The sequence below is a fragment of the Epinephelus lanceolatus genome, chromosome 4 (genome assembly GCF_041903045.1).
Source record: "Epinephelus lanceolatus isolate andai-2023 chromosome 4, ASM4190304v1, whole genome shotgun sequence".
NCBI classification, from domain to species: Eukaryota; Metazoa; Chordata; class Actinopteri; order Perciformes; family Serranidae; genus Epinephelus; species Epinephelus lanceolatus.
In genome coordinates, this window is record NC_135737.1 from 47,401,549 (window position 1) to 47,426,946 (window position 25,398).

General features: G+C 43.4%; 1 protein-coding gene across 15 annotated transcripts in view; it reads right to left on the reverse strand.

The window, feature by feature from the left end:
* The window catches only part of LOC117259519 (uncharacterized), a 157,579-nt gene that overhangs the window by 82,139 nt on the left and 50,042 nt on the right, over nucleotides 1–25,398 (reverse strand). For all 15 annotated transcript variants that reach the window (XR_013491005.1, XR_013490998.1, XR_013491004.1 and 12 more), the window contains one exon: nucleotides 11,814–11,849. Coding sequence is in view for 4 of the 15 variants with exons in the window: in XM_078167390.1 (XP_078023516.1) it covers nucleotides 11,814–11,849 (36 nt within the window). In the remaining 11 variants the exon portion in view is untranslated. The remainder of the gene's footprint in view (nucleotides 1–11,813; nucleotides 11,850–25,398) is intronic.

Here is a 25,398-nt window from a genome sequence, read left to right on the forward strand (position 1 = left end):
ACTGCAGACGCTTCCAGATGCATGAAACAGAACTGCTATACGGTCCATTAAAAGGGGAACACATCATTATAACAACTAAGATATTCCCGAGACAACAGCCTGTCTTTAATTTAACTGTGCGCAGAGAAAAATAAAAATGAAAACGATGTAATGAGTTCAGTTCAGTTATTATTATGATATTTTACTGTGGTGGTTTTGGAAACTGTTTTGAAGTGATATCCAGGAGATGCTGAAGTCCTTGCATGACTAAAGACTACAGGTAAAAACCATTAAACCATTGAATATGATTCAAATATACATGCTCAACAGCCGATACTCTCCTTGTTGACTACCATCAGCCTATCAGCAAATAAGATGTCATTCACCGATGGCAGATATTTTTGTTTTGTCACTTGAATTTTTTGCAGGCTAAAAAGCGGGAACCAGCTGCACAAAACATCCTTACAGTAAGTATTCTCTTTAAGTTTTTCTCCTTATCTTGGTCTCGTATTTAAGGGATGCTTAAAGGGATAGTGCACCCGAAAATGAAAATTCAGCCACCGCGTTCACGCGTGTGCGCTTGCGCAAGACCGTGAGACATGGGCACAGCGTTCATGTGTGTTCAAGTGCTTTCACTGGTCTCGCTCAAGCGCACACACGTGAGCGTGGTGCACAGAGAGGCAGTCAGAGCTACAGGCTACAATGAGGCTAAAAACAGAGTTCAAATGAGGTTTTTCCAAACAACTTTTTATGTCGGGGCTTCAGGACACTCGGATCACTACAGACGAGCAGTATGGAGATATTTTGTGGTTTCAATGATGTGTTTTTGGACGTTTGAATCTGGGGCGCCGTCAGCCTCCATTAGGTGGAGTTGTGTTGCTACCTCCTCTCCCCTTGGATCTCTGCAAGTGATGTGAGGACTCTAAAACTTCACCTGAGCCTCCCTCGGCATATGGGTGAGTAGATAATGGCTGAACTTTCATGTTTGGGTGCACTATCCCTTTAAAGTTTGTTAAACCGTTGCACAGAGGACCTCAGCAACCAAAGTAAGGAAAGAATCATCAGGTACATTCTGACTACATTTTAACCACAACATGGCCGAGTTTATGGTAATAAATGAGGAAAATTAAGGCGTCCTGAGAAGAGTGTTCTACGACTGGGAGAACCCGATGGACACACTTAATGATGAACAACTGATTTTGCACTATAAATCTGACCAGAGGTCAATTTATGACTGATTTCAACATCTAAAGTTGGATCACTCAACTTTCTGAAGCTGCACTCTTCAAGCCCCATTGATGCAATGATTGCTCTGCAATTTTATCCAACAGGATCTTTCCAATCAGTCATTGGCGAGGTATTTCATGTACACAAATCAACAGTGTGCCACGTAATTCTCGAACGCCCTCACCAGTCTGCAAACACCGTGGTGAAGTTGCTGTCCCAACAAGAGAAGGATGAGATAGCGGCGCACCTCTTTGGTGTTGCCAGCTTCCCAACAGTGTGCAAGGTTATAAACTGGAAACATCAGGATACAAGCGCCCACACAACATGAGGATCAGTCTGTCACGCACATGCTTGGATTTATCAGGGTTTGGCTTTACAGTCTTCTGGGAAGTGAACATGAGTGAAAGTCAGTGGTTGTTGGTTCAATCCAACACCCCTCCCACCAGCACTACTCAGACTTTCGCACTCTGAACTTACGTTGTTCTCCTCCCCCTCCCGCCACCCGGCGCCGTTAAACAATAATGGCGACCGGCAGCGTATCATTCTGCTTTTTCATCAGTGTCTGACGCTGGAAGTCGCTGACCAAGCACCAGATTTCAACAACTTGGGAGTGAGACCAGGTTGGATTCAGTTTGTGCTCGTTCAAAGTAGTGTAACGAAGGGTTTTATGATCATGAACAGATCAGTTATATTTTATACTACAGATTTCTTTGTTCCCCTGGGCGAATAAATAACAATATAAAAACATCTTATCGTCACCGGCCCAGAACTTCACAACCCTACCCTGCTCCTCTCAGGGCTCGTCATATCATAGAAGAAGAGGATATATTCTATTATCTCCTCTTATTAGAATTAACACTGTAACAGTCTGTTTTTGGCCCAAACAACACAAGTTGCCACCACACCTGTTCAGATTAATGGTGGCTATGTTTTGGGGTTAAGTCATGAGGCAACAATACAGCAGGAGGTGAAAGGAACAGGTGCATGCCAGAAGTCTCAAAACAACAGGAAGTGAGTTATTGTGATTTGGCTGATTTTGCCTGCTTACTAAAAAAAACATTTGGAGCTGCAGCTTGTGAAGAATATTAAAGGACTCCTCAGCATGATTAGGGGTGTAATAATCCATCAATCTGGACCAATACATCAATTTAATGATCAGTGATGCAAAGTGAAAACATCGATCCATGTCATCATCTTTAGGACATACTTTTATTTTTAAAGTCTGCGTCACAGCAGCAGGCTGATAATTCCAAGCAGCCAAGAGAAAGACGACGAGGATAATGTTGTTTTCTTGGGAATAAATCACCAATGTATAAATAATTTTGGATTTTGGAGAAAATACAGGTCAACAGACGAAACACATGTCGTAACACAAGTAAACAATGCCGATGTTTCCTTCAGTGCCAAGGTAACTCAGAGATAGTTGTCTGTGCACTCACAGAGACATGAACTGCGTATAGTTAATTCAGCAACTTCATATAGGCTGACAGAACAGAGGTCAGGTTATAACACACATCAACTAATGAATACATGGCAACGCCGCACTTCCTGTTTTATTCCCCAAAGGCCCCGTACTATGGGAACTACAGTTCTAAAACTTAAAGTATGATTATTCCCCAGATTAAAACAGTGAATGTAACAGGAATGATTCATTTGTTCCACTGAATCCTCTTTTAGAAATATGTGATGTGATTTCTTTAGTATGGCTTCGTTGTTTGGTTTTGTATTTATGAGTATTTATGTGAAACAGCTGATGTCCTGGGACGCAAGACAAATGTCCGATTTTTTGTTTTATCACAAAGTGAAACAAATTAAAATAAGACAATTTATAATAATAGGACTTCCAATACTGTTGGCACAGTTGTCTTTATTGTGCATGGGGGGTTCACACTTAAGCCCCGTTTGCACCAAGCAGTTTGTTTCGGTACAGGTCAGTGCACATTGTTTCTGTCTCCACAGTGAAAGTTGTGGATGGTCCCAACAGAAGCGTTCCTTAGCGTCCCCATGTTTGGTCCCCCCTCTGTTGGGGTACCTAGCACACAGATCTGGGACTAAAAGGTGGAGCTAGAAACCCTGCAGTCTGATTGGTCAGTAGAGGACGGTCACTCTGGTTTTATGTAACCTCTGTTCATACATCAGTAAACTACAACTATAAAATGAAAGAGAAAAAATAACTTCATTCACTGGGCCGACTGCCGGCAACTTTTAAGGTGGAACGTTAACTTGTAATGTTACTCAGTGCATGAGTTGATGACGTGAATCCATCAGCACACCTTAAATTTCACTGTGACAACTTTGAGCATCACTTTAGTTTTTATATGACACACACTTTTAGTAATGAGTGACAACAACCCCGCCCACATTTAAGAGGACTGTCTGAACACACCGAGGGTATAGGTGCCATGTCTGAAGGCTTACTGCTGGTTCCAGAGGGTTTGGTGGAGACGGGACTTAACATAGTTGAAACCCTGGGTTTAAAATAAAAATAGTATATAGGATTTTTAAACCATAGAAGGAGCTGCTGTGATGCAGGCGTGTTGCTTCAGGTAGTGATGAGACAATCAAATACAGGACGGCCAGCCTGATTAGCAGATCCACGTGTTTGGAAAGTTATTGTCTGACCTGAGGATGAAATGCTGAGCAGCAGAATTGCTCATTCAATAACACGGCAATCCACCAGGAATTTTCACTTGCACGTATTAAGCAGGTCAAAGCAGTGTGTTGCTAGAAGACGTCACACTGATGAAGTTTGTCGAACCCAAAGCTTATTTGTTTCTACAGAATCTTTACAAAAGTCTCACAGATACAGACTTTTATTACTATAAAAAAAGGCAGAGTGATTTCCCAAGACAGCTGGGCATTGTAGTTTTTAGCAAACGTTACTCAAGCAGGCGTAAATAGTGGACTTGTCGGAGACTATTTACAGCCCACACCTTCAGTGAGTATTTCCAGCAGCAGGATGGTGTATGTGGGACACACTCAGAATAAACTACAGTGGATGTATTCACGGTAATGAAGTAAGAATAGGTCATGAGTTCACTGAGTTCCAGGAAATCAAGACTCGACCCTGAACCCAACCCTGGACCCAAGTCAGGCTGGGTCTGAATTATTTTCAGTCTAATGAGGTCAGGACGGGTCCTGCTGTGCTGCTGCAGGTCTCGCATCTGTGTCAATATGTCAACCCCAAGCAGACCTGCGATCAGCTCTGATCACACGGTGCGGTGTAACCACCAGCTTAGGTAACGTGTTACTGCTGCTCTCCATGGGAGCTGCTCGTTAAGTGCTTGTTATTCTGCTGCTGATCTCTGTATATGAGTTGTCTTGGGTTGGCTACTTATTGGACGGACTCCAGTTATCCTCTTTTAGATCAAGTCTATTTTAAATATTTTCGTCAAGCAACATTCAACTTTATACAAAGTTAAAACATTTATATTATGTAGGTTCCATGTGTTGTGGCCGTCATGGCAGCGAGTGGATCGACAGACACTTTGAGCCAGTTAACTCATCCAGAGTTTAAACTCCTCCTTTGACTCCTGCGACCCTCCTCCACCCAATCCACCTCCATCCTCATCACAACCAGTCTTCCCAGTTGACCATTCAGTGAGCTCATCAGCAGTCCTTCGCTCCTCACCCCTTCACCACCACAACCACCAACTCCAGTCCTGTACGTCTCATGGCATCACTACCCTGTCACAGTGCTACGTCACAATGGGATCTAACTGCCAAAGACTCCTCCTTTTCTCCAGTGGCAACCTCTGAGGTTAAAAAACATGAAGCCAATGCAGAAGTGTCAAAAACTGCAGTTCCTCTAATGGCCACAAGAGGCTGGCTCCAAAACTGAGTCAGTCCCCACAGACCCCCATCTTAGATTGCACAACTTTACAGCACATATAACTACAGACAGATCCACCCCTCAGTCCTCCACAGCTCCTCCCTCTTATCCAAAATATGTTCACTTCTGGCTCCAAAAAAACAAGATGGTGACAGCCCAAATGCCGAACTTCAAAACCATCCCATCCTCACTGTGACCTCGTCACATGTCCACCTTTGGTCATGGACTTTCCACGTCCACATATGACGTCCAAGGTACCCTGGGTGTGTTGGTTGTTGACGTTCTGGGACGCCGTGTCAACTTCAGCCTGTTACATGCATTGTCTGTTTTCAAAATGCACTTCTGTTTTCACAGGAAATGTACAGTTTGCATACAGTCTCTTTCAAAATAAAAGCACTACGTCGGTACTTAACTGTGAATTTACCTTTTTTTTCTGTCAACACCAAAGCACGTGGTTGGGTTTAGGAAAAAAGAACAGGGTTTGGCTTTACAGTCTCACAGAAAGTGAATATCGGCCATTAGTTGTCGGTCCCATCCAACGTCCTTTCCACCATCCCTGCTCTGACTTCTGCCGCCTTAACTTTTGTTGTTGTATCGTGGGGTTATATGTAGTTTTTCCACATAAAAATGTCTAAAAACGACTAAATCAATATTATATATTTTGTTTAGTTGTGTACTTTAATTATCAGAAATGTTTCCAATAATTTTTCAAACCCAGATAAATATGAAATATTAATAAAAGTTACGGACCGTGTCATTAGGTCGCAATGGCGACGTAACTCCAGTTACCATAGCCATTAAATGAAGGAGAAGAAGAAGAAGCAGACCGGATGAGACGTCAGAGAATGAAGGTTACTGTTGCTAGGCTAAGCTAACTCGTCATGGATCATGGTTATGCATTGACGGTTGCTGCACCTTCTGACACCGAAGCTGTTCCGGTAAACAAGCCGGTAAAACGGAAACGTACGGGTCAACCAAGCGATCCCAGAAGAATTTGGGATAAGAAGAGAGCTAAATCAAGGATAAATATTGGTGTGGCCTTTCCGAGATGGAGAGAGCATCGTGAAAATCTAGGACTACAATTCGACGCCAACCTCGCATGTGTTCTACTAGACAGGTAAGCAAACATCTGGCTGATGTTATCGAAATATTAATCATTTCCACCAGTGTATTGCAAGCACTGCTGCCCGCCGGGGCACCAGCGCCGCTGCGGAGCGGTGTGGAGCGGAGGCTGGCTAACCACAACATCTAACGATAGGTTTCTATAATGCTGAGCTGATGCCGGTAAATTCACAGAGTGAGGAACGTCAGATCTGTATCTGTTATATGACTACAACTCCCATGATCCCACGCTACTTTGTGACGTCATCCAACTCCGTCTTCTGTTATTGTTTTGGTTTGAGACCCCTAGCGGCAGAAAATTACATATTGCACGTTTAAACAATAAAGTCAGAGTGGCTTTGTCCATAGTTTTATACAGTGTAAGGATCTTCTTGGAATTTCCCCATAGTGCACTATGCAATTAAAGTTATTTTATTATTAGCATCTCTTTCAGTTAAGTCTGTCCTGATTAACCCTCTGAAAACGGATGTCCCGATGTGTTGGTTGTTGTTTTCATGACCCTGTTTGAAACTAAAAATTTATAAGAGCTTTTGAAACAGAAAGCTCAGACGGCTGTCTTTTGCACCACCATGTTGTCCCCTTTTGATGACTTCATGACATTATACTACAAGCGGTCCATGAGACAGTAAAAACGAGCGGTGGCAAGTTGATAGGAATGTCTGCTGTATTTTTAGGGAGGTTGTTTGTTTTTTTATTTATGGCACAATTTCAATACTCTAATCAATTATTATGTTTATTGACTTATGTGACATTTCAGCTTTTAGGTTGTGCAGATTTTAGGGATATGAAATACCAAAAAAATCCATTGAAGGCACTGGGGAAATATTCCTACTGCAGATGAAACGGCTGTTCACTCAGCTCATGAAAATAATCATATCTCAAAAAATAAAAAGTGTAGATAGTTTAAATAACTGCTGGAGTGTTATTATCATTATTATTATTATTATTATTATTATTATATATTATATATAATATTTTGATCATGTTTCTGCACTTAGAAATCCTTTAGATCAATATGTGTGTGTGTGTGTGTGTGTATTTCAAATTAGATGAAAGAACATGTCCGACTTTTATATTTCTTACGTTTATGACATAATTTCAGTACTCTAATCAATTATTCTAGTTTATTGACTTACAAAACCTTTTAGCTTTCAGGTTGTACAAATGTTAGGGACGTAAAGCATTTGAAAATACTCCAAAAAAAAAAAGACATCACAATAACCAAAAATACCAACATGGCTGACCGTCTCTATGGGGTGTCTCTAGATGGCCCTGTTAATATTGTAATTTTGTTTTCACATTATAAAAACTGACTTTATTGTAAAATATTGATTATAACTTCAAGATTAAAACACCGTATAGGTTAAAATATTTTGACTGACACGAGGAGCTATGGACGGATGCCTCAGCTTTCATTTTGATCCTATACCTACGCAGGTCTTCACCGCGGCTGCCAACACAACATCTATTCATCATCTAAATGTTTGCTGGGTTTCAGCCATTTCACAGCAGAAATTGGCAAGCAGTCGCAGATCCATTCATTCTGTTTCATTCAGGAAAGATAAAAATACACCCTAACACTGTACACAAACTCCTTTTCACTGCGTCTCCCTCTCCGCCCTGCTCGTCCTGTCCCAAACACTCCTCCCACGTCTTGTCCTCCTCCGTAACCCCTGACCTCTCCCGGCTCTCCCCGCCCTCCTCTCCTCTCCCCTCTCGTGAGCCCCGTGCAGAGCCGGCAGGCCCCCCACGTCGCGGGCCTATTAACAGGCCCCGCTTTGCTGTAATGATGCCTCTCCTTATGTCTGTGCAGCTGCTGCGGTGCTGAATAGGGAGGATAAATGTGGGATCCTCAACATCCGCATCATTGTTTCACTGCCACTCTGCGCTGTCAGGTGTGGTCGACACAGCACAGACACACTGCCACTGGACTTTACTGTAAAACTGGCTCAAATTGATAAATCAGGATGTTGTTTTTAAAATCAGATATCAGAGATTTAAAGAAGTTCTTGCAGTGAATCATCTCTTTTAATTAATATTTCAGACAAGAACAAAATTTCTCTGGGATACTTTAGACTTTCTTGGAATAAAACCGGCACGCAAAAAATATAAAAGCAAAAAAATTACTGAATGAGACTTCAGACTGACATTATTATTAATCAAGTGAGTGTGTTTGTGTAGTAAATTATAGCCGATGATAAAACAGGTGAAACTGAATTCTGTCCAAAGAAAGAAAGAACTGATGCTGGTGTTGGATTATAACATTGGATCTCCTCCTACTCGAAGGAGCCCGCAAATTCTTCCACAACAACAACAAACCTGCTGCGAGCACATTCGTACCCGTGTGTACATTATGTGTCCACGCTGTATGGGACAGCGGACAGCTGCTGCAGGGCCCATCAGTCAGCTGCTGTATTTATAGGGTGATGACCAGCGAACGCTAACAGCTGCATCACACGGGGACAGAGACACAGAGTGAGAGGACACAGGGACCTGACATGTTCAACACTTGAGCTCTGCCGCTGCTCAAAATGACCGTCCAACCTGTGCAAAGTGTGCGTCTGCGCAGGGTTTCAAACAGACTCAGAGAAAGCAGCAGAGACGTACAGGACACGTCCGCTGCAGCACCGAGGTGGATAAAGTGTCGGTCACAAATAAAACGTTTTAAAAAAGGAATATGTCGCTGCTCGTGGTGATGTATCGCAGAGGCCACTGCTCCTGAGCGGGGCTTAGATTTCCCTGCCATGTTTGCTTCCTTACACATAAGTTTGATCATGTTAGCCGAGCAAAGGCAAAGAATGGATTACAACCTCAGTGTGTGAGAAATCAAACTAGAATAACCACCCCAAGTCCAGTGTCTCTGACAGTCTCCATCCATGTCAGTGAAAACATCAGTTCATCCGAGTTAGTTTGTGCCAAATTTGACGAACTTCCCTCAAGGCGTACTTGAGATATCGTGTTCACAAAAATGAGACGGACAAACAACCCAAAAACACAATCCTTCCAGCCGCAGCTATCACCAGCACACAGGCTTAAAAATACAATACAATTAGTGCACAAAAATCAGCAGCATATGAAAGTTAAAGAGATAGTTCCAATTTTTTCAAGTGGGGTTGTATGAACTTCTTATCCACAGACATTATATCCCCAGTTTGTGGAAGCAAGCTGGAGCTCAACATGGAAGCTAAGCAATCTGCTGCTGCGGAGGGGTCAGCAACAAAACAGATTTTAGACACTTGAACAAAAAGTCCAACCTAAAAAAAATCAATATCACTGTTAGTGTGCCTTACATTTAGAATATTTCCACTGCTTCACCTTTATGTCAGAAATCGATTTCCAGCTGGAAAACAAAGTCATTATGTCGCTCTCGTCAAAGCCAGAAAACAGTGAATTAACCTTGAACACAGGAGCTGCTGGTCGACTGCTGCCTCCATCAGTTATTCTGTTTGCATTATTGTGTGACTTCGGTGTTTAAGCACTCCACCCCCATTTTGCAGCAGAAACGCCTAAAATGACATACCCAAATTAAAATGACTGTAGCTTCTGAACCGCTCTGACTACATGCATGCATGTCACAAAGAAAACTCTCTGAAGTTTCTTGTGAAAGTGTCAGAAACACTCTAGGTGATACAGAGACAGAGTAATGGGCCTCTGAAGTCAGTAAAAAGTTGAAGATTTTGCCTAAAATAAAGTAAAAATGTGTTTCAGGATGAATAACTGTCTGTGGCTTCATCTGAGCAGGTAAATGACACTGTGGGGCTGTAGGCACACTATCAATGAACACTTGTTTCAAATTTGAAGAAGACTGCTCAAAGTATGACCATTCTACAGTGTTTTTACCATGAAAAGATCCAGGCGGAGCTCCAAATGACAGAGCGCTCACTCGGCAAAAACAGTCCTATCAGTGATCAAACAACACTCAGCCAGCTTCAAACATTGTACCTTATTGAAATCAGGTGTGATTATGATAGCTGATGCTGTTTATGACACAGAAACACCATAAAATATCACCAAATAAAGCCATATGAAACGTGAAAGTTATGATCCCACTTTCTAGACGGTGTATCTCAGCCAAAAATAGTGGTAGGAGTGAGACTCTTACCTTTTATAAACCAGCTAAGTCCCCGCTAACAGCTCCACATAAGATTGCGAGTAATCCTTTAACTTTTCCCGTCAAAAAACGGCATGACATGACTTGTTACCACTCATCGCGATTTTGGACTTTGTGTGTTTAGGCTGCTCTGGTGCGAAATACATAATAAATAAAAGAAAACAATGTTATTTTTGAAGAGTCGAGAGCTTCCTGAATCCAGCAATACCAAACATCACATGGTTTGATGACGTAGTACGCCTGGGAGATACCATTTAACAGAGGAGGAGGGGGGAGCAAGGACGTCGCCGTCCTGGCGGAGTTAGAGAGGTTAAAAAGGTTCGTTCAGATTCACCAAAGTCACACAATGACACAAACTAACTGACTAATCAAAGCAGCAGTCGACCAGCAGCTCCTGTGTTCAGTGAGCTAAAATTACTGTTTCTCTCAATGGAGTCTGGTGGGTTTGAAGAGAGCACAGATGGGGAACTGAAGCTGTTTACAGTTGTCGAAATGGGCTGTCTGAGCAGTGACATTACTCTCAATACGGTGTAAACTTAAACTGATATGGACTCTTTTAGGTGGGACCTCTATTTTACAACCTGGTCTCACTCCGAAGTCGTCGAATATCTGCGCTTTAACGGTTTAACGGTGCCCAGCAGCATCAGGGAAATGCAGCGGGATAACAACGAAAGTTGGTAGTTGATGGGCCCAACAACCACAGACTTTCACCCAGGAGGCCGGTGTTCACTTCCTGTAAGACTGTAAAGCCAAACCCTGTTCTTTTGTCCTAAAACCAACCATGTGTGTGGTCAATTCACAGTTATGTACTGACGTAGTGCTTTTATTTTGAAAGAGACTGTAAGCAAACTGTAGATTTCCTGTGAAAACAGAAGTGTATTTTGAAAACAGACATGTAACAGGCTGAAGTTGACACGGCGTCCCAGAACGTCAACAACCAACACACCCAGGGTACCTTGGACGCCATATGTGGACGTGGAAAGTCCATGACCAAACGTGGACATGTGACGAACGTTTTGTTGCTGACCTCCGTCCACAGCAGTACATACCTCAGCTTCCATGTCAGACTCCAGCCTGCTTCAACAAACTGGGGGCGTGCCGACTAACATCTACTGTATGTGATACACCTTCTACTGGAAAAGAACTCGATACCGTCCCTTTAACATTCTCTTTATTCAGACTGCCGTTAAATAAAAGAAAGAGAAGCAGCACATCTTCACAAACCGAGACACTGGAACTACAAAGTGTTTCTTATCACCAATCAGCTGCTACATAAATCAGCTGACTGTTTTCAGCTCCAGTCACACGTACAGTATTTCACTTTGTGTGCTGATGTCAGTGTTTCCTGTAAGCCCTGTGCCATCTGCATCACCTCCCCTCTCCTGCTGTGTTACCACCTTACAGTGATAACGGTCTCTACAACACACGTCGCGCTGTAACACAGACCACGACCAGTCTGTCCTCCCAAAACCTCAGACTCCGTCCTACACACTCGCTTTCATCTGCTCAGCTATATAAAGTCTGTGACACATCAGTACTTACAGATCTCTGCCAGGTGTTTTCTGTAGGCTCCAGCTCCTGAGGAGAGGAAGACATAAACCATGTTAATATCTGCATCGTTAGAGGCTTTATAACGGAGCTACACTGAGGAGGAGTATTCTGCTGTTTGGTTAAAGGCTGAGTTTAAACCTTGAACTGTCGACTGACCTGCTGTGTGTCTGTAATGTTTTACTTCTACATTAAATTACAGCAGTTTTTGGGCTGATATTAAAAACCATGTTGTGACTGGCTCGTTCTCACAGGTGCAGCTCATTTCATTAGTGATGTTACTCTCAGGTGTGCCAGTCTGCCAGCATGCACCGTGCCAGAGCTCTGGCACAGCTCAGTTAAATGCAGCAATTATTATGGTGTAAGTTACACAGTATTTAAGTATGTAGTCAACTCAGCTTTACTTATACAGCACCTCTCATACAAACAGTTAACCTAAAGTGCTTCACGTGGCAAAACTGGACACAGACACAATTTAAAGAACGACACAAACAATTTAACATAAAGTTTTGCGAGATGGGAAACTGACAACAGTGAGACAATAAAATATTAAAAAGCAAACCAAACAAAAAAGACAAAAGTCCGTAGAATAAAAAGAAAGCAAATAAATATGAGACACAGCAGGGATAAAATGAGGTCAGATCCAGTGCTTAAAACTTAAAAATCAAGACTGTAACGTTACTCCACATTAAAACGCCAGATTAAAAAGACAAGTTTTAATTTACTTTCAAAAATACTGAGAGTGTTTTTCCACAAATCCACAGTTTAGGGCACAGAAACTGGTCCGTGCATCACGTTCAGTAGATTTCAGTCTGCACGCTCCCACATTAGAGAAGCAGGCTGGAGTACAGACACAGAAGCTCAGCAATGTCAGGAGGAGTCGCCTTAAATGTTACATCTGCAGCACGCACGTTTTCTCTTAGCTACGTTAACGCCATCATGATGTGATCATGCGGACACGTGGCCAGTGCAGCAGTAAACATCTCAGACACAAACTAAGTGAAAATTAAGACGCAGAGGTATTTTTTTAAATATGAATTTGTGTTCTTCTGTTGTGGAGCTAAAATCCTCACGGCTGTCTGCGTGTATCTGTCTCCATCTCCACCAGTCAGTAAAGTTTTCACGTCAGGCATGCTGGTTGTGGTCTGTGAGGAACGCCAAAGCACGGGTGCGTCCAGCGGCTCGTTTGTAACACGTGTTACATTTTTAATTGCCAAGTTTTCCGCAGAACCAGATACAAAACAAGTCTCGCATTCTTCTTCTTCTACGTTTTCTGGCGGTTGGCAACCAGCTTGTAAATGCATTACCGCCTTCCCGAGCCGGAGTGTGGATATCACCATGGAGAGAGGTGCGCTACGTCAGACTTAATTCCAACATAACTGTTTCCATCCCCCGTTTTGCGAATCAACATTTTTTCAAATCAACCAAAACCGCGGGCGTATTTTAGTTTGTGCGAATCAAGGGATTTTAATTCAAATTTTGGTGTTTCCATCATAATTTTCCGATGCGATACTTCTAGATGTGCATCTGAACAGGCTGATGGAAACATGGCTACTGACTGAGAGTCACTGCATGTAGTGAATCATAAGATTGAGGTGTACAGAGCAGGCATCGCATGATCCAGAGGTCGACAACCTTTCCTGTCATATGAGCCATTTTCAGCCAAAAAAGAAAAGAAAACGTCTGCAGCCACAAAACATTTACGCCTCTACTTTTCATTATTTGGTACTTTGACTTTGCTGCGTTGCTGACGAAAGCAAACATATTTGTCCACACAGTAAATTCTTTATCTTCCTTTGAGACTTTTCCCCTGATGGATTTGGAAATCCACGTCCAGCCTCGCCAGGGAGACTCACGGTTGCTGTCCATCGCTGGTGATGTTTTTAGAGGAAAAGGTGCCGGGCCGCAGACGTATGACGCACATTTGGACGAAATATTAAAAAATGTTTTAACAGTTGAAGAATGTAAGAATCACTTTAGAATTATAATAATAAATGAAAAAGAAAAACACTTTCCGTTGAATTTACTGTCAGCGCCGCAGGGAGCTCCTGGAGAGAGGCTAAAGAGCCACGTGCAGCCACATATGAAGATAATGTGTGTGCCGCAGCGGCCGCAGGCTTGATTCCAGCCTGCAGTCCTTAGCTGCATGTCATCCCTTTTCTCTCCTTTTGTGCTCAGTCTGTCATATCCAATAAAATGCAAAAGAAAAAGATTAAATCAGGAGTGAACCATTTTTTCCTACGTTTATTCATTCAGTCTTTAAGAGCTACTTGAATCAAACATTGGTCAAACTGTCCGCAGAACTGAGACAACGCACAGACTATATATCTGTCAGCTCTCCAGTCAAACCTAATTTATGTAACTCACAGACAGTTCAGGGACCCGCGTGTGCAGAAATATGAAAATACACCATTTTGAAAAATTTTCCTGTTTCCCTCGGCAAAATGTAGCATAAATCTGGAGCGTTATTTGGCCTCCTTTGTGACGAGGTAGCATAACATGGTGTGTGCCAATGATGCCTCAGGTCCTTTGGTTTAATATTAAACTCATAACATTTGCTAACATCACTCTGCCTCACTCCTCACCTTCAGCTCCGCCTCTCGCACCTGCTGCTGCGTCACGTTTGACCATTTCCTCTCGTCTCCTTCATTTTCTTGTTCTTGTTACTTTTCTTTTAGGAGCTCCTGATTTTTGGAGAGACATCCTGACTCTGCTCTTCAGGCAGCAGTCTGCTCACATGTTTACACCAGCGGCACCTGACCCTCGTCAGATGGAGGAAGCATCAGATGGCAGGTTGAAATGTTTTTCAATCATAAAATGTTTTATTTATCATGTAAATACATACACCTTGTGTTGTCAGTGATCCCATTTAAGGCTCAACCACAGACCTTTTCATGGGCCCAACCTTGGCCGTGGGCCGGGGTCGTCTGTGCCCTTTGACCCCTGCCTGACCCCTCGCCTGGCTGCTGCCCACATCCACAGGTTGCTAAGCTTGTCTGCTCCTCCAAACTGGGGACATGCCGACTAACATTTGCTGTTTGTAAAACACCGACTGAGGAAACCCACCCGTATAACCTGACTTTAAAAGATCCAAACTGTCCCGTTAAGCTCCCCATTGGAGGCAAAGCCGGTGCGACACATGCTCTGCTGCCACCTAGAAATTAAAGGAAGGTGAGCCAGCCTGTGAGGGAAAGTAAAACTTCATGTGGGCTCATGACTGGAGTTAATTCAAAGCACCAAATTATCTGAAGGTGTGAGAGAAGGAGGGTGAACTGGTGCCGTCCACACGCTGACAGATACCAAGGTGCCCTTCAGCAGGGCGTTGAACCCCCGGTGGCTCCTGCAGAGCTGCTTCAGACTGTGGGTCTGTTCAGCAGCTCATGTGTGTACAGCCACACGGCAAAAGAGCGCGGCGTTCAGTCAGATTTCACCACGAAATAAAGGTCGTAAACAACAAATATTGTTGCTCATCTCAGAGTCACAGGCCTGCTGACGCTGAGTGGATGTTTCATTTAAGATGGAGTTACAGGTTGATAAATCAGTGAACGGCGGTCACAGCAGTGACGCTAATTGATTTCTAATCACAGGCTGCTCCTCTGCGGAGGACACAGCCTTTCAGATGAGCGTGGCGCCGTGTTTACGATGTGTACAAGAGTCTTAATGAGGCTGATTACAACCGTGTTGCTGCTGCCGACGATGACTGCAGCACAAAGACAAAGGCAGCCAGCGAGGAAACGACTGCTCGGGATTTCATTCGAATCCCGTCCCGATGAATCCCATTAAAATATGATACATCCCATCGCACACACACTCAGTCTACTCTGCTTAATTGCCATACGGTCAGAAGTTGGCTTTGAAGCGCTTTAAGGTTGGCAGAAACAAAGAGGCAGAGGGAGGGAGGGGGGGAGGGGGGTTCATCCTGAGTTTGAGCTCAGCTGTGATGTAACTGTGGACGATGGCTGTGCCGCAGTCAATTTAGGAGGCGATATCCTCAAACGGCCCCGACTCCCTCCCTCCCCTCGTTCCCCCTCCTCTTCTGTCTCTCCCTCCCTCCATCTCTTTTTTCTCTTCCCTTCACGCTGGTGCCATTTATCTCCTCCACACCCTATCTTTCTTGCTTTTTTTTTTTTTTTTTTTGCTACCCTGTTCTACCCTCATGCAGGCTCTAATATTATCTCCTTCCCCTGCTCTTCCCCCTCTCTTGCTGTCAGCTCGTCCATGCATCACTGCCTCTGCTCTCCTGCCCAGCATCCCTCCTCTCCTCTCAGGCTGCAGCGCTAACCTACACACACACACACACACTTAAGAGAATAATATCTCCCGCTAAACTCCCTTCAATAGGACTCTGGCGGCGTGAAATGCGTTAGCACGTTGCAAACTGTCCACCCCCACAGTAAAGCTGCTTGTTGGATAACCTTGCTGCTTTTAATAACAGTATATCCCCCAGACGTATTTAGCTCTACTATATGTTTATGGCCCCTCCACACATCTCAACCTCTCCCTGCACCACTCTCATCATCGCTCGCCTTCCCAGCTCCCTCCCTCCTTGTTTTCTTTCTCGCCTCCTTCCTCCCTCTGCTGTCTCCTTGTGCTCGATTCAGGTTTTTTGTGTTTACCGCTGTGGCTCGAGACAATATTGCTAATGCAGAAAATGTTGGGGGAAAAAAAGCTGCCCGGCACCAGAGACAGATTCAAACTGATTCTTCAGGATGTCAGATCCTTCAAATACATTTAGGATGTTGTGTAACATCATGTGTGTCTCCATATATACACACGTGTGTACTGTATACATGTGTGCTCATCCCTCTCTCCTCTCCTCCTCTCCTCTCCTCTCCTCTCCTCTCCTCTCCTCTCCTCTCTCTCTGACTGATGGAGGGTGGGGTAATCTGCACCGGTTGCCATGACACCAGACAGCCCTTGCTTGGCGAAGGCACGTAGCTTCCTCTCTGCTCTATTTCCCCGCAGCCCTCCGCTCAGGAGTGTGTGTGCATCTGTGTCTGTGTGTGTCTGTGAATCTGGGAGAGTCATATATGATGCACATGATGCACAAAGCTAAGAGGAAAAAAAGAGAGCATATTTGTTGTGTGTGTACCGAGGGGGGGGGGGCGTGAAGCACACATCACCTTTCTTAAGGCAAATAAAGGTTTTCAGTGCACATATCTCAAATACATGTGGGTTCAAACTGGAATATTTTACAGTCAGAGTCGTCACATTTGATTTCCCTTTTAGAGGCAGACATCCCGGTGAATTAAAGCGAGGAACTTCGTCCTTTCCTCGGTACGCTCGGACTCCCTGACACCGAGTCAAGGACTCCTGGACTTCCCGCTGCAGACGTTCACCACAGATGCCTACCACAAATCTTATTTTACGAACCGGGTTGTTTCCCGCTCTTAGCCATTTTTCATTTTTATTCGACCTCACTGTTGAGACAACTTGTTCTGAAACCCAAACTGTCGAGGGCAGCTGGGACGTTTGGGCTCCTGGCGTTTTTCAGACAACACACGGCGTCCTGAATCACCTCATAAGAAGTTAAGCACTACGGCATCTGTATGAGATTTGTCTTCCGTCTTTTTTTTTCTTAATTATTACACTGCATCAGGAAATAAATGACCGAAGCTGCGGAGGGCTAAATCTTGGGTATAATATACCGTGCACGTATCTGTCCTTATTTTGAAGTTTCATTTAATACAAGAGATTTAATTCCTGCAGCAAATAGCTGTTCCCAGACCTGATGCAATTACTTTTCTTGGTCTCAAAAGGCAATCACGGTGTTTTGAACCACTCTCCTCACAGCTCTTGGAATCCTAATAAAAGTGTCCATGCCAGCTCCTATCCATCTATCTATCTCCAGACTCCAGCCTAGATGAATAATTTAGCAGGCTATATTTCCAGCCATCTGCTTCCCTCTCTCTCACACACTCACTCACTCTGTCGCTTGCTCTCCCTCCATCATTCTTCTTCTCCCCTCTCACTAAAGTCTCTCGGTTCGGCTTCTGCTCTCTGTCTTATGTGTGTGGTCAATAACGGGGCGCCACGTGCAGAATCCAAATTAGAAAACATGCAGAATTAGATTTTTTTGATGCGTTTACACAGAGGTTTGTTTAATACTGAAGAAGCCTGATGCTTCATCACAGAATTAACTCCATATTTACTGCTGCTGCAGCGATGCTCTTTGCTGGACGACGGCAGGATGCAGCACTGACTCTAATGAACTCTAAAGGCATTGTGCGGCTAATAGAAGCCAGAGGAAGCCTCGAGAACACATATACATCCTGGATCAAATCATTAACCGTGATCAACATCTGCAACACTGCCTGTCAGAGCCCAGCAGAGGTCAGCCAAGTTCCTCTTTCCTGTCAGCATAATGAGCAAACAAACCACATGTTCCTCCACCAGCATCGGTTTCATTATCTGTGTGCAACAATTACGCCACCTGAGTAATTGGCGATGCTCTCGTGCTCGCAGCCACAGCGCCAGGATCACAATCTGAAGGGAAAGTGAATACATAATTACATATATAGCAAGCGCTTGATTACGCGGCGTCTGGGATTTATGTAAGCAAATAAAAGCAGCCAGGGCGAACGCAAGGATGGTCTCAAATCACTGAGGAGGAGGAGGCAGGGAGGAAGAAAGATAGGGGAGAGCTCCAGTGAAGGTTAATGTTAATGGAGAGGAGATTACAGGAGAGAGTGAAGTCAGGCTGATGATGCAGATGAGGATGAGGAAGAGGAGGGAGAAGTTTAAAGTCCAACAATTTCACCGAGTCCATTAATTAGATCTGTGTGACCTGACTGTCCTTCATTTGGACCACAGAGACAGAAACACAGGATGTTTTGAGACATGAACCACCAGATGTTGTAAGTCGCACACGTTGAGTGCAGGACGTGAAAAAAAATGTGTGTTTAACTTGTTTTCTATGAGTCAAATGCAGCTGTTCTCTTATCTATGGTTACCTGATCAGTCACCAATATTATCGTCATCCTTTAATTAAAAATGTCGTAACTACTGTGTTTCGAGGCCTTCTTGATTTTAAGGAGTGCAAGAAAACCTTTTATATCGTTCGTTTGTTTTAAAGAAAACCAAATGAAATTGTCATTTTAAAAATTTAGATTATTATTGAAGATGTAAACTTTGAAAGAAAATCTCTCAGGGCCGTCGCAAAAGTTGTAATCTATAAAAACAGACCTGATCGGAGAGACTGTGACCCATGCTTAATGCACATTGTAGAGACGGGACATTTGTGACACAGACGGTGAGGTGATGGTAGACATACGCCACTTTTGGCTTTTGTTCGTACGTACATTTTTAGTGTGGAACCTACACATTGTTTTATAAATGAGACCCGTGAACATTAGGTGCGTTCTTTGGTAAAAAAAAAGTTCACAGTCGAACAACTGGAGCGAACAGAACAACAGCCAGGAGTCAGGCAGAAGGAAACACTACAGAAGCAAAAATACGCTCACTAACTTTGTATGATTGTTAGAAATTTTAAAAATATATAATACAGAGAATTCCACAAAACGTTCTGACAAAACTCATCTCTGAAATATAAACTTAATATTAATCTGTCTTACACACATGTCCTGCAGTTATTGTGCTCACTATTTGGGTTTATTTTACAGTTTATCAGTTGTTCTGAGCTGCTGAAGCTACTGTATGCACTGAATATGTCACACAGTCATCACTTTACTCACTGATAGAGAAGAGGTCTCTGTAAGTGACAATAAAATTAACAATATGTAATATCACAACCATCTCTTTGAACTGCACTGTGTGTACAGTCAATATGTTGTAAGCCTCAACACATCCATCTGTTTAGTACAGTTGTAGTTGCTCTAAAATAAATCTTTTGAAACCAGCTGCAGGTGTGATTTGTCAGTTTCAAAGTGTCCTGTTGCATCTGTGACAAACTCTTAATCCTCATGTACCTCAGAGAGGAGCAGAGATTGGATGATTGCAGCTGGAGAGATCTCCTTCCTCATCTTATTGTACCTTTATCTTCTGCTCTCCTTTGATTGTGTTTGCTGACGTGAATAAATCACATTGTACAGAGAGGAGTTCTGCAGTGGGATTTATTTTGATGGACTAAAGTGGCAGAGACTGTATTTACTCGAGCAGCGTACTTCACTACAGCTCAGGGGTACTTTTTACTTTACTTGAGTATTTCAATGTCATTTTCTGATTTCAGAACGTCATCTGAGAGCTGCAGCTCCAAGTTAAAGGGATAGTTCTGCATTTTTGAGGTGAGGTTGTATGGGGGACTTATCGATGTCAGTCGGAGTGTTGCCATGGAGTCTAGGCAACACTGCTGCAGAGGGGTCGGCAACAAAACTTGGTTTAACCACTGGAAAAAAAAAGTTGCACCTCATCAATATCAGTTTAAGTGTAAGTCACACTGAGAGTGTTTTCACCACTTTCTGTCAGACAGCCTGTTTCAACAGGGAAGCAGTTCACGGCTTCACTTCCCCATCTATGCTCTCGTCAAACCCACCAGACTCCACTGAGAAAAGCAGTAACTTTAGCTCACTGAGCACAGGAGCTGCTGGTCTACTGCTGCCTCCACCAGTTAGTCTGTTTGTCTTATTTTGTGACTTTGGTGAATCTGAACGAACCTTTTTAAACACCAAAGTCACACAAAAATGCAAACAGAATAACTGGTTGAGGCAGCAGTAGGGCAGCAGCTCCTGTGCTCAGCAGTGTTAAATCACTGGTTTTCTCGGTGGAGTCTGGCTGTGAAGAGAGCGACAAACTGGGGCCACGCAGGCTGACATCTACTGCAGGTAATACACTCTCTATGGATAAGCACCTCACACAACCCCACTTTAAAACTGCTGAACTATCTCTTTAATGTTCAGTTTAAGCCCTTGAATCTTTGTAGCTACAGATCTTTACCTCATTTACACCTCAACATGTAATATGTGTCTGGAGAAGCACAGTCAGCCTGCGATGGCATCAGCCAGAAGATGGTAATTAAATGACACATTGTTCAGGTTAAACTTCCACACAGTCATTTATATGAAGCAGTTTGAAGCTAGCACATCAGCTCGCTATGAAATACTCCTATATGTAATGAATCCGGATAAAATATATGATACAGTCGCATTACAGTGTCCTTTAAAGACTTCATTTTGTTGCTCATATTTCTGTATTTGTAAAGTAAAATTGTGAATGCTGGGTTTTAGTTTATGACAGATTATTGTTACACAGATCTGATTCTTGTCCCAGCACTGACACTGGCCCGCGTCATGCTGTGTGTGTGTGTGTGTGTGTGTGTGTGTGTGTGTGTGTGTGTGTGTGTTCGAAGTTGGAGAGAGTCAAATTAATATAAAGATGTAAAACCGTCCATGCAAATGTGAAATGCATGAATTTGCACTGATGCGGATTTGGTTTGCATGTTAAAAATGGCCAGCACACACACACACACACACACACACACACACACGAATGCTCTCTCCTCTGATCTATCTATATTCATGCTATCTGTGCTTATCTGCTGGCTGCCTGCTGACCCTGCTGCTCAGGTTAGTTGGCAGCCTGACAGACAGACAGACAGACAGACAGACAGACTGGCTGATTTGCGGGCTGTGATGGTGCTTGGCCCCGTGCAGCCCTGCAGCACAAGCATCATCTATTGCAAATATACAAACAGTCTCTGATTCCGCCAGACGTTCTCATTCAGCGCGACCTGCGATGACCGTCTGCATGTATTTATAATCCGCTCTGTCCTGCAGCAATTAAACCCTCTGAACCTGGGCATGTTGGAAACGCCACAGTCAGGAGAAACTGCAGCAGCACATGTCTGCTCTGGTCATCTTGTCACCTCGGTAATCACACCGGATGCACTTGTAACCCCTTCGCTCTCTGTTCCCTCAGACACCTCGCGGCGCAGAGACACTAAAGCCTCTGGCTCTTGGTATCCTGTTTCTAGGAACCGCAGTCCACTGTGGGCTGAGGTGAGAGGGGGAGGGTGGGAGGGTGGGGGTGCACATGCACAGCAGAGGTGGGCTGTACATGTACAAGGCTTCGCACACAATGGCGTCTGAGCAAGGTGTGTGCATCTGACATGTGTGCATGTATCACGTCTGCATGTTGTCAGACTTTAAGGTGGGGGTGTCACGAGTGCTCCAAGGTTTCATGTCAGTTTGATTGTGATGTGCCAATCAGGAGCTGAAGCTAAAGACGAGGATGGAAAAGAGACACAATCCGCGCTGTGAAGTGACGGCGAGGTGCACGACACAAGTGGAAATGGGAGAGAAAGAAATGGTGGTGGTGTTGAGGTGGGGGTGAGGCGAAAGGGGAGAAAGGAGAGAACAAGGGGAGGAAAAAAGAGGTAGGGGAGGCGGCGGCGGTGGCGGCGGCGAGGGACAAGGACAGGGAAGAAAAAAGGGGGTAAGAAAGAAAAGGAGGAGGAAGAAGAGGAGGCGAGACGAGGAGAAGGAGCGAGGCAAGGCAGGGGAAAATAGAGAGAGTGAAGGGGTTCTGGAGGGGGAGGTGAGGGGGAGACAGGGAGGTGGGGGGGCTCTGCTGCTGCTGCTGATGCTGGAGCACAGCGCGGCCAGGCTGAACCGAATGAACTGCAGTGGAGGTCAGGGAGTCCAACATTCCTCTGGAACACTGTGTTTACACTGCGTAGCAGAGAGGAGAGGAGGGGAGGGGGGGAGGGGGCCAAGGGGTGGGGGGGGGGCGCGAGGGGGACGACGCGCAGGGAAGGAAATCATCTCCCGTAGACACTCCTTGCAGGGAGGGAGTGTGTGTGTGCGTACGCCTGAGCGAGAGTGTGTGCCGCTTATCCTGGAGCTGTATAGTGCGCTGCTAAAGCACCGGGGTAACTCGACTCCAACCCCCCACCCGCCCTCCACCCCCCCTCCACCCCGTCCTGCATCCGACACTGTTTAAATCAACCTTAAACTTCATCAACCTACAGCGGCGGAGGGCCGTGTGGCACGTCCGTCATGGAAATCAAACCACTGAAGCTGAAATCTGAAAGTGTTGAATCAGTCCAGGTGTGATCTGGCCTCCGCTAATAACAGATATAATTTCCACACTTTTAAAAACATGCAGCAGAGATAAAAAATATATAATCTCTGAGTTGTTCCAGACGACATCTGACGGTCTTGTGCTTTGAAATAAAGGGAAGAAAGAGCAGAAACTTGGAAGAGATTCTTTGAGTAAAACCTCAGAATTTTTAGAAAGATTTAATCAAATAATAATCAACAATACTTTTTAATTCAGATTAAAATGACAACAATACAAAAAAGTAAATATGTGAATTACAACATCATGTTTTAATCACTATTTCAGACCCAATAACTCGCAGCTCTTGATTGTAAAAAACTTATTTTTAAGTCTGTTCGTTCCTTTAACTGTTTAGAAACAAGCAAACTTTTTTAAATTGCTGTAATTTGATTTTTTATAATGACAATTTTAATGAGTGAGTTTTGAAGATTTCCTTTGATTCATGTTGAATTAACATTTGAAATAAGGAGAATTACAACTACAAGAAAAAACAGTTTCCTCAATTTTAAAAACCCAAGAATGTTTAGTCCGCAACACAGTATTTAACATTAAAATTACACAACAATAATTTAACAAATAAAAATAAATATATATTTGAAGAGTTTTAATAGAAGAAAATGTGATCTACATTTTCTCATTTTTCTTAACTGTGAAACATCAGGAAGTATTCTGTAACAGCAGGAATTATAAAGACAGAAATATCTAAATACCTCCTTTTTTAAAAGACTTCTGAATTTCACATCAACCTCATGAGACAAAAGTTTTGTCTCAGGAAACATCAGCAAAGCGGCGAGCGGCGGCAGACACAGCGGAGCTCTGCAATCAGCCCTGCTGCACATGCTTTGATTCATCCCATTAAGACGTTTCCTTTCCCCATCTGCTGGTACAGGAGAGAAACTACAGTAGAGCATGCAGGCTGCTGACGGACGCACAGTCACTGAGAATCACCTCAGTCTCAAGCTTTTATGACAAAAACCTGCAGTGTTAAATGCAGATGGGACGTTTTGTATCTACAGTATACATTTACTGGTTTGTTCTAAAATTAGAGACAAAGGTGAGAAACAGTGAAACTTTAGTTTGTAACAACACAGAAAGTCTTCAAACTCAGTGTTGTGTCAGATTAAAGTGACAGAAACCAGACTCGTCCATACGAGATGAAGAAACTACTAAACATAGAAAAGCCTTTTCTGTTTGTTTGCCACCACGCAGCAGACATTTATTTTTTCAGACCACTTTGATACAAATATTACCATCTGAATCAGATTTAGCTGCTGACTATTAACCCTCAGTAAATATTTAGTGTTTACTGCAGCAGTGAGGAAATTATCACCGCTGGCATCAGTCAGAATGACATTTCAGCAAATCAAAGCAGCGCAGGAGACAATCGGCTGTCTGGGCTCCGGACTGAATAATCAGTTTGCTCTCAGACTGCTGCATAGCAACATGCAAAAGAGCAAAAAATATGCAGAGGCAACAACGCCAAACCAAAGTTTGGGGACCTGAGAATCTTTAACCCTTTAATGTTCTCCTAAAGCAGGGGTCGGAAACATTAACTATCAAAAGGGCCAAAAATAATAAGAATAAAAAAATCTGTGTGGAGCCACAAAATATATTTGAGGTTTTTAATGAAGGTAAAACAGAATATTAAGTCTCAGTTATCATTTATACAAGTTTAACCACAAGGTGGCTGCTCTGCAGGCACAGCTCATGAGTGTTTGGGACTTTAACTTTGCAGAGGTGAAGGTGACAGCAAACAATCTGTCCACACACACTGTTAAATTCTCTGTTTTATTCTGAGACTTTTACTTTTTTGGGATTCGGCATCCAAAACTAATCAGCAAGGAAGACTGAAGACGAGCCACTGCTATCGAGGTTCAAGGAGCAGGTGGCAGGCTGAGATGTTAACCTCCAGAGACCTCAGCTTTTGTTTGGTATGCACTTTGAATTTCTCCTCGCTATTTAGGATGAGTAGGACCTGATAAGTATAAAAAACTATTCACTGTCTTTTGAACAGAGAATAGTTTTTGCAAAAAAACACAATGTCCTCATATGAGGATGATGGGTTTATTGTCAATAGTCACAAGTGTGTAATAAAGTATAAAATAGTTTATTTCAGTACCTGAACATTGTTGTGCAAAAACTAAACTGAAAACGGTGCCACATTTGGTAACTCTGTGGGTCAGGGGCCACTGTTAAAGTCTAAAACCATTCACTGTTTATTTCAATGCCTGAACATGACTGTGCAAAACAAAATTGCAAATAACACAACATTTCTAAAAGTCTTGTGTTTATTTTGTAGCTCTGAATGAATTTCCCTGCTCCACAGTCCAAGCTAGGAATGTCTGTATAAAAGCTGCGATAATAAAACAATAAAGTCCAAATGTCCTCACGTGAGAGCTGTTTCATTATCAGCGTCTTAGCTTTTTACTGTTGCTAGAATTGGTCAAATTTGAATGCAGTTTTAAACTACAGATGTTATTAAGCACAAAACACAAGTTTCAACCACAAAATGTGATCAGGTTATGTACCTTGTCCACTGTTGTGTCAGGATTGGCTGATGTAA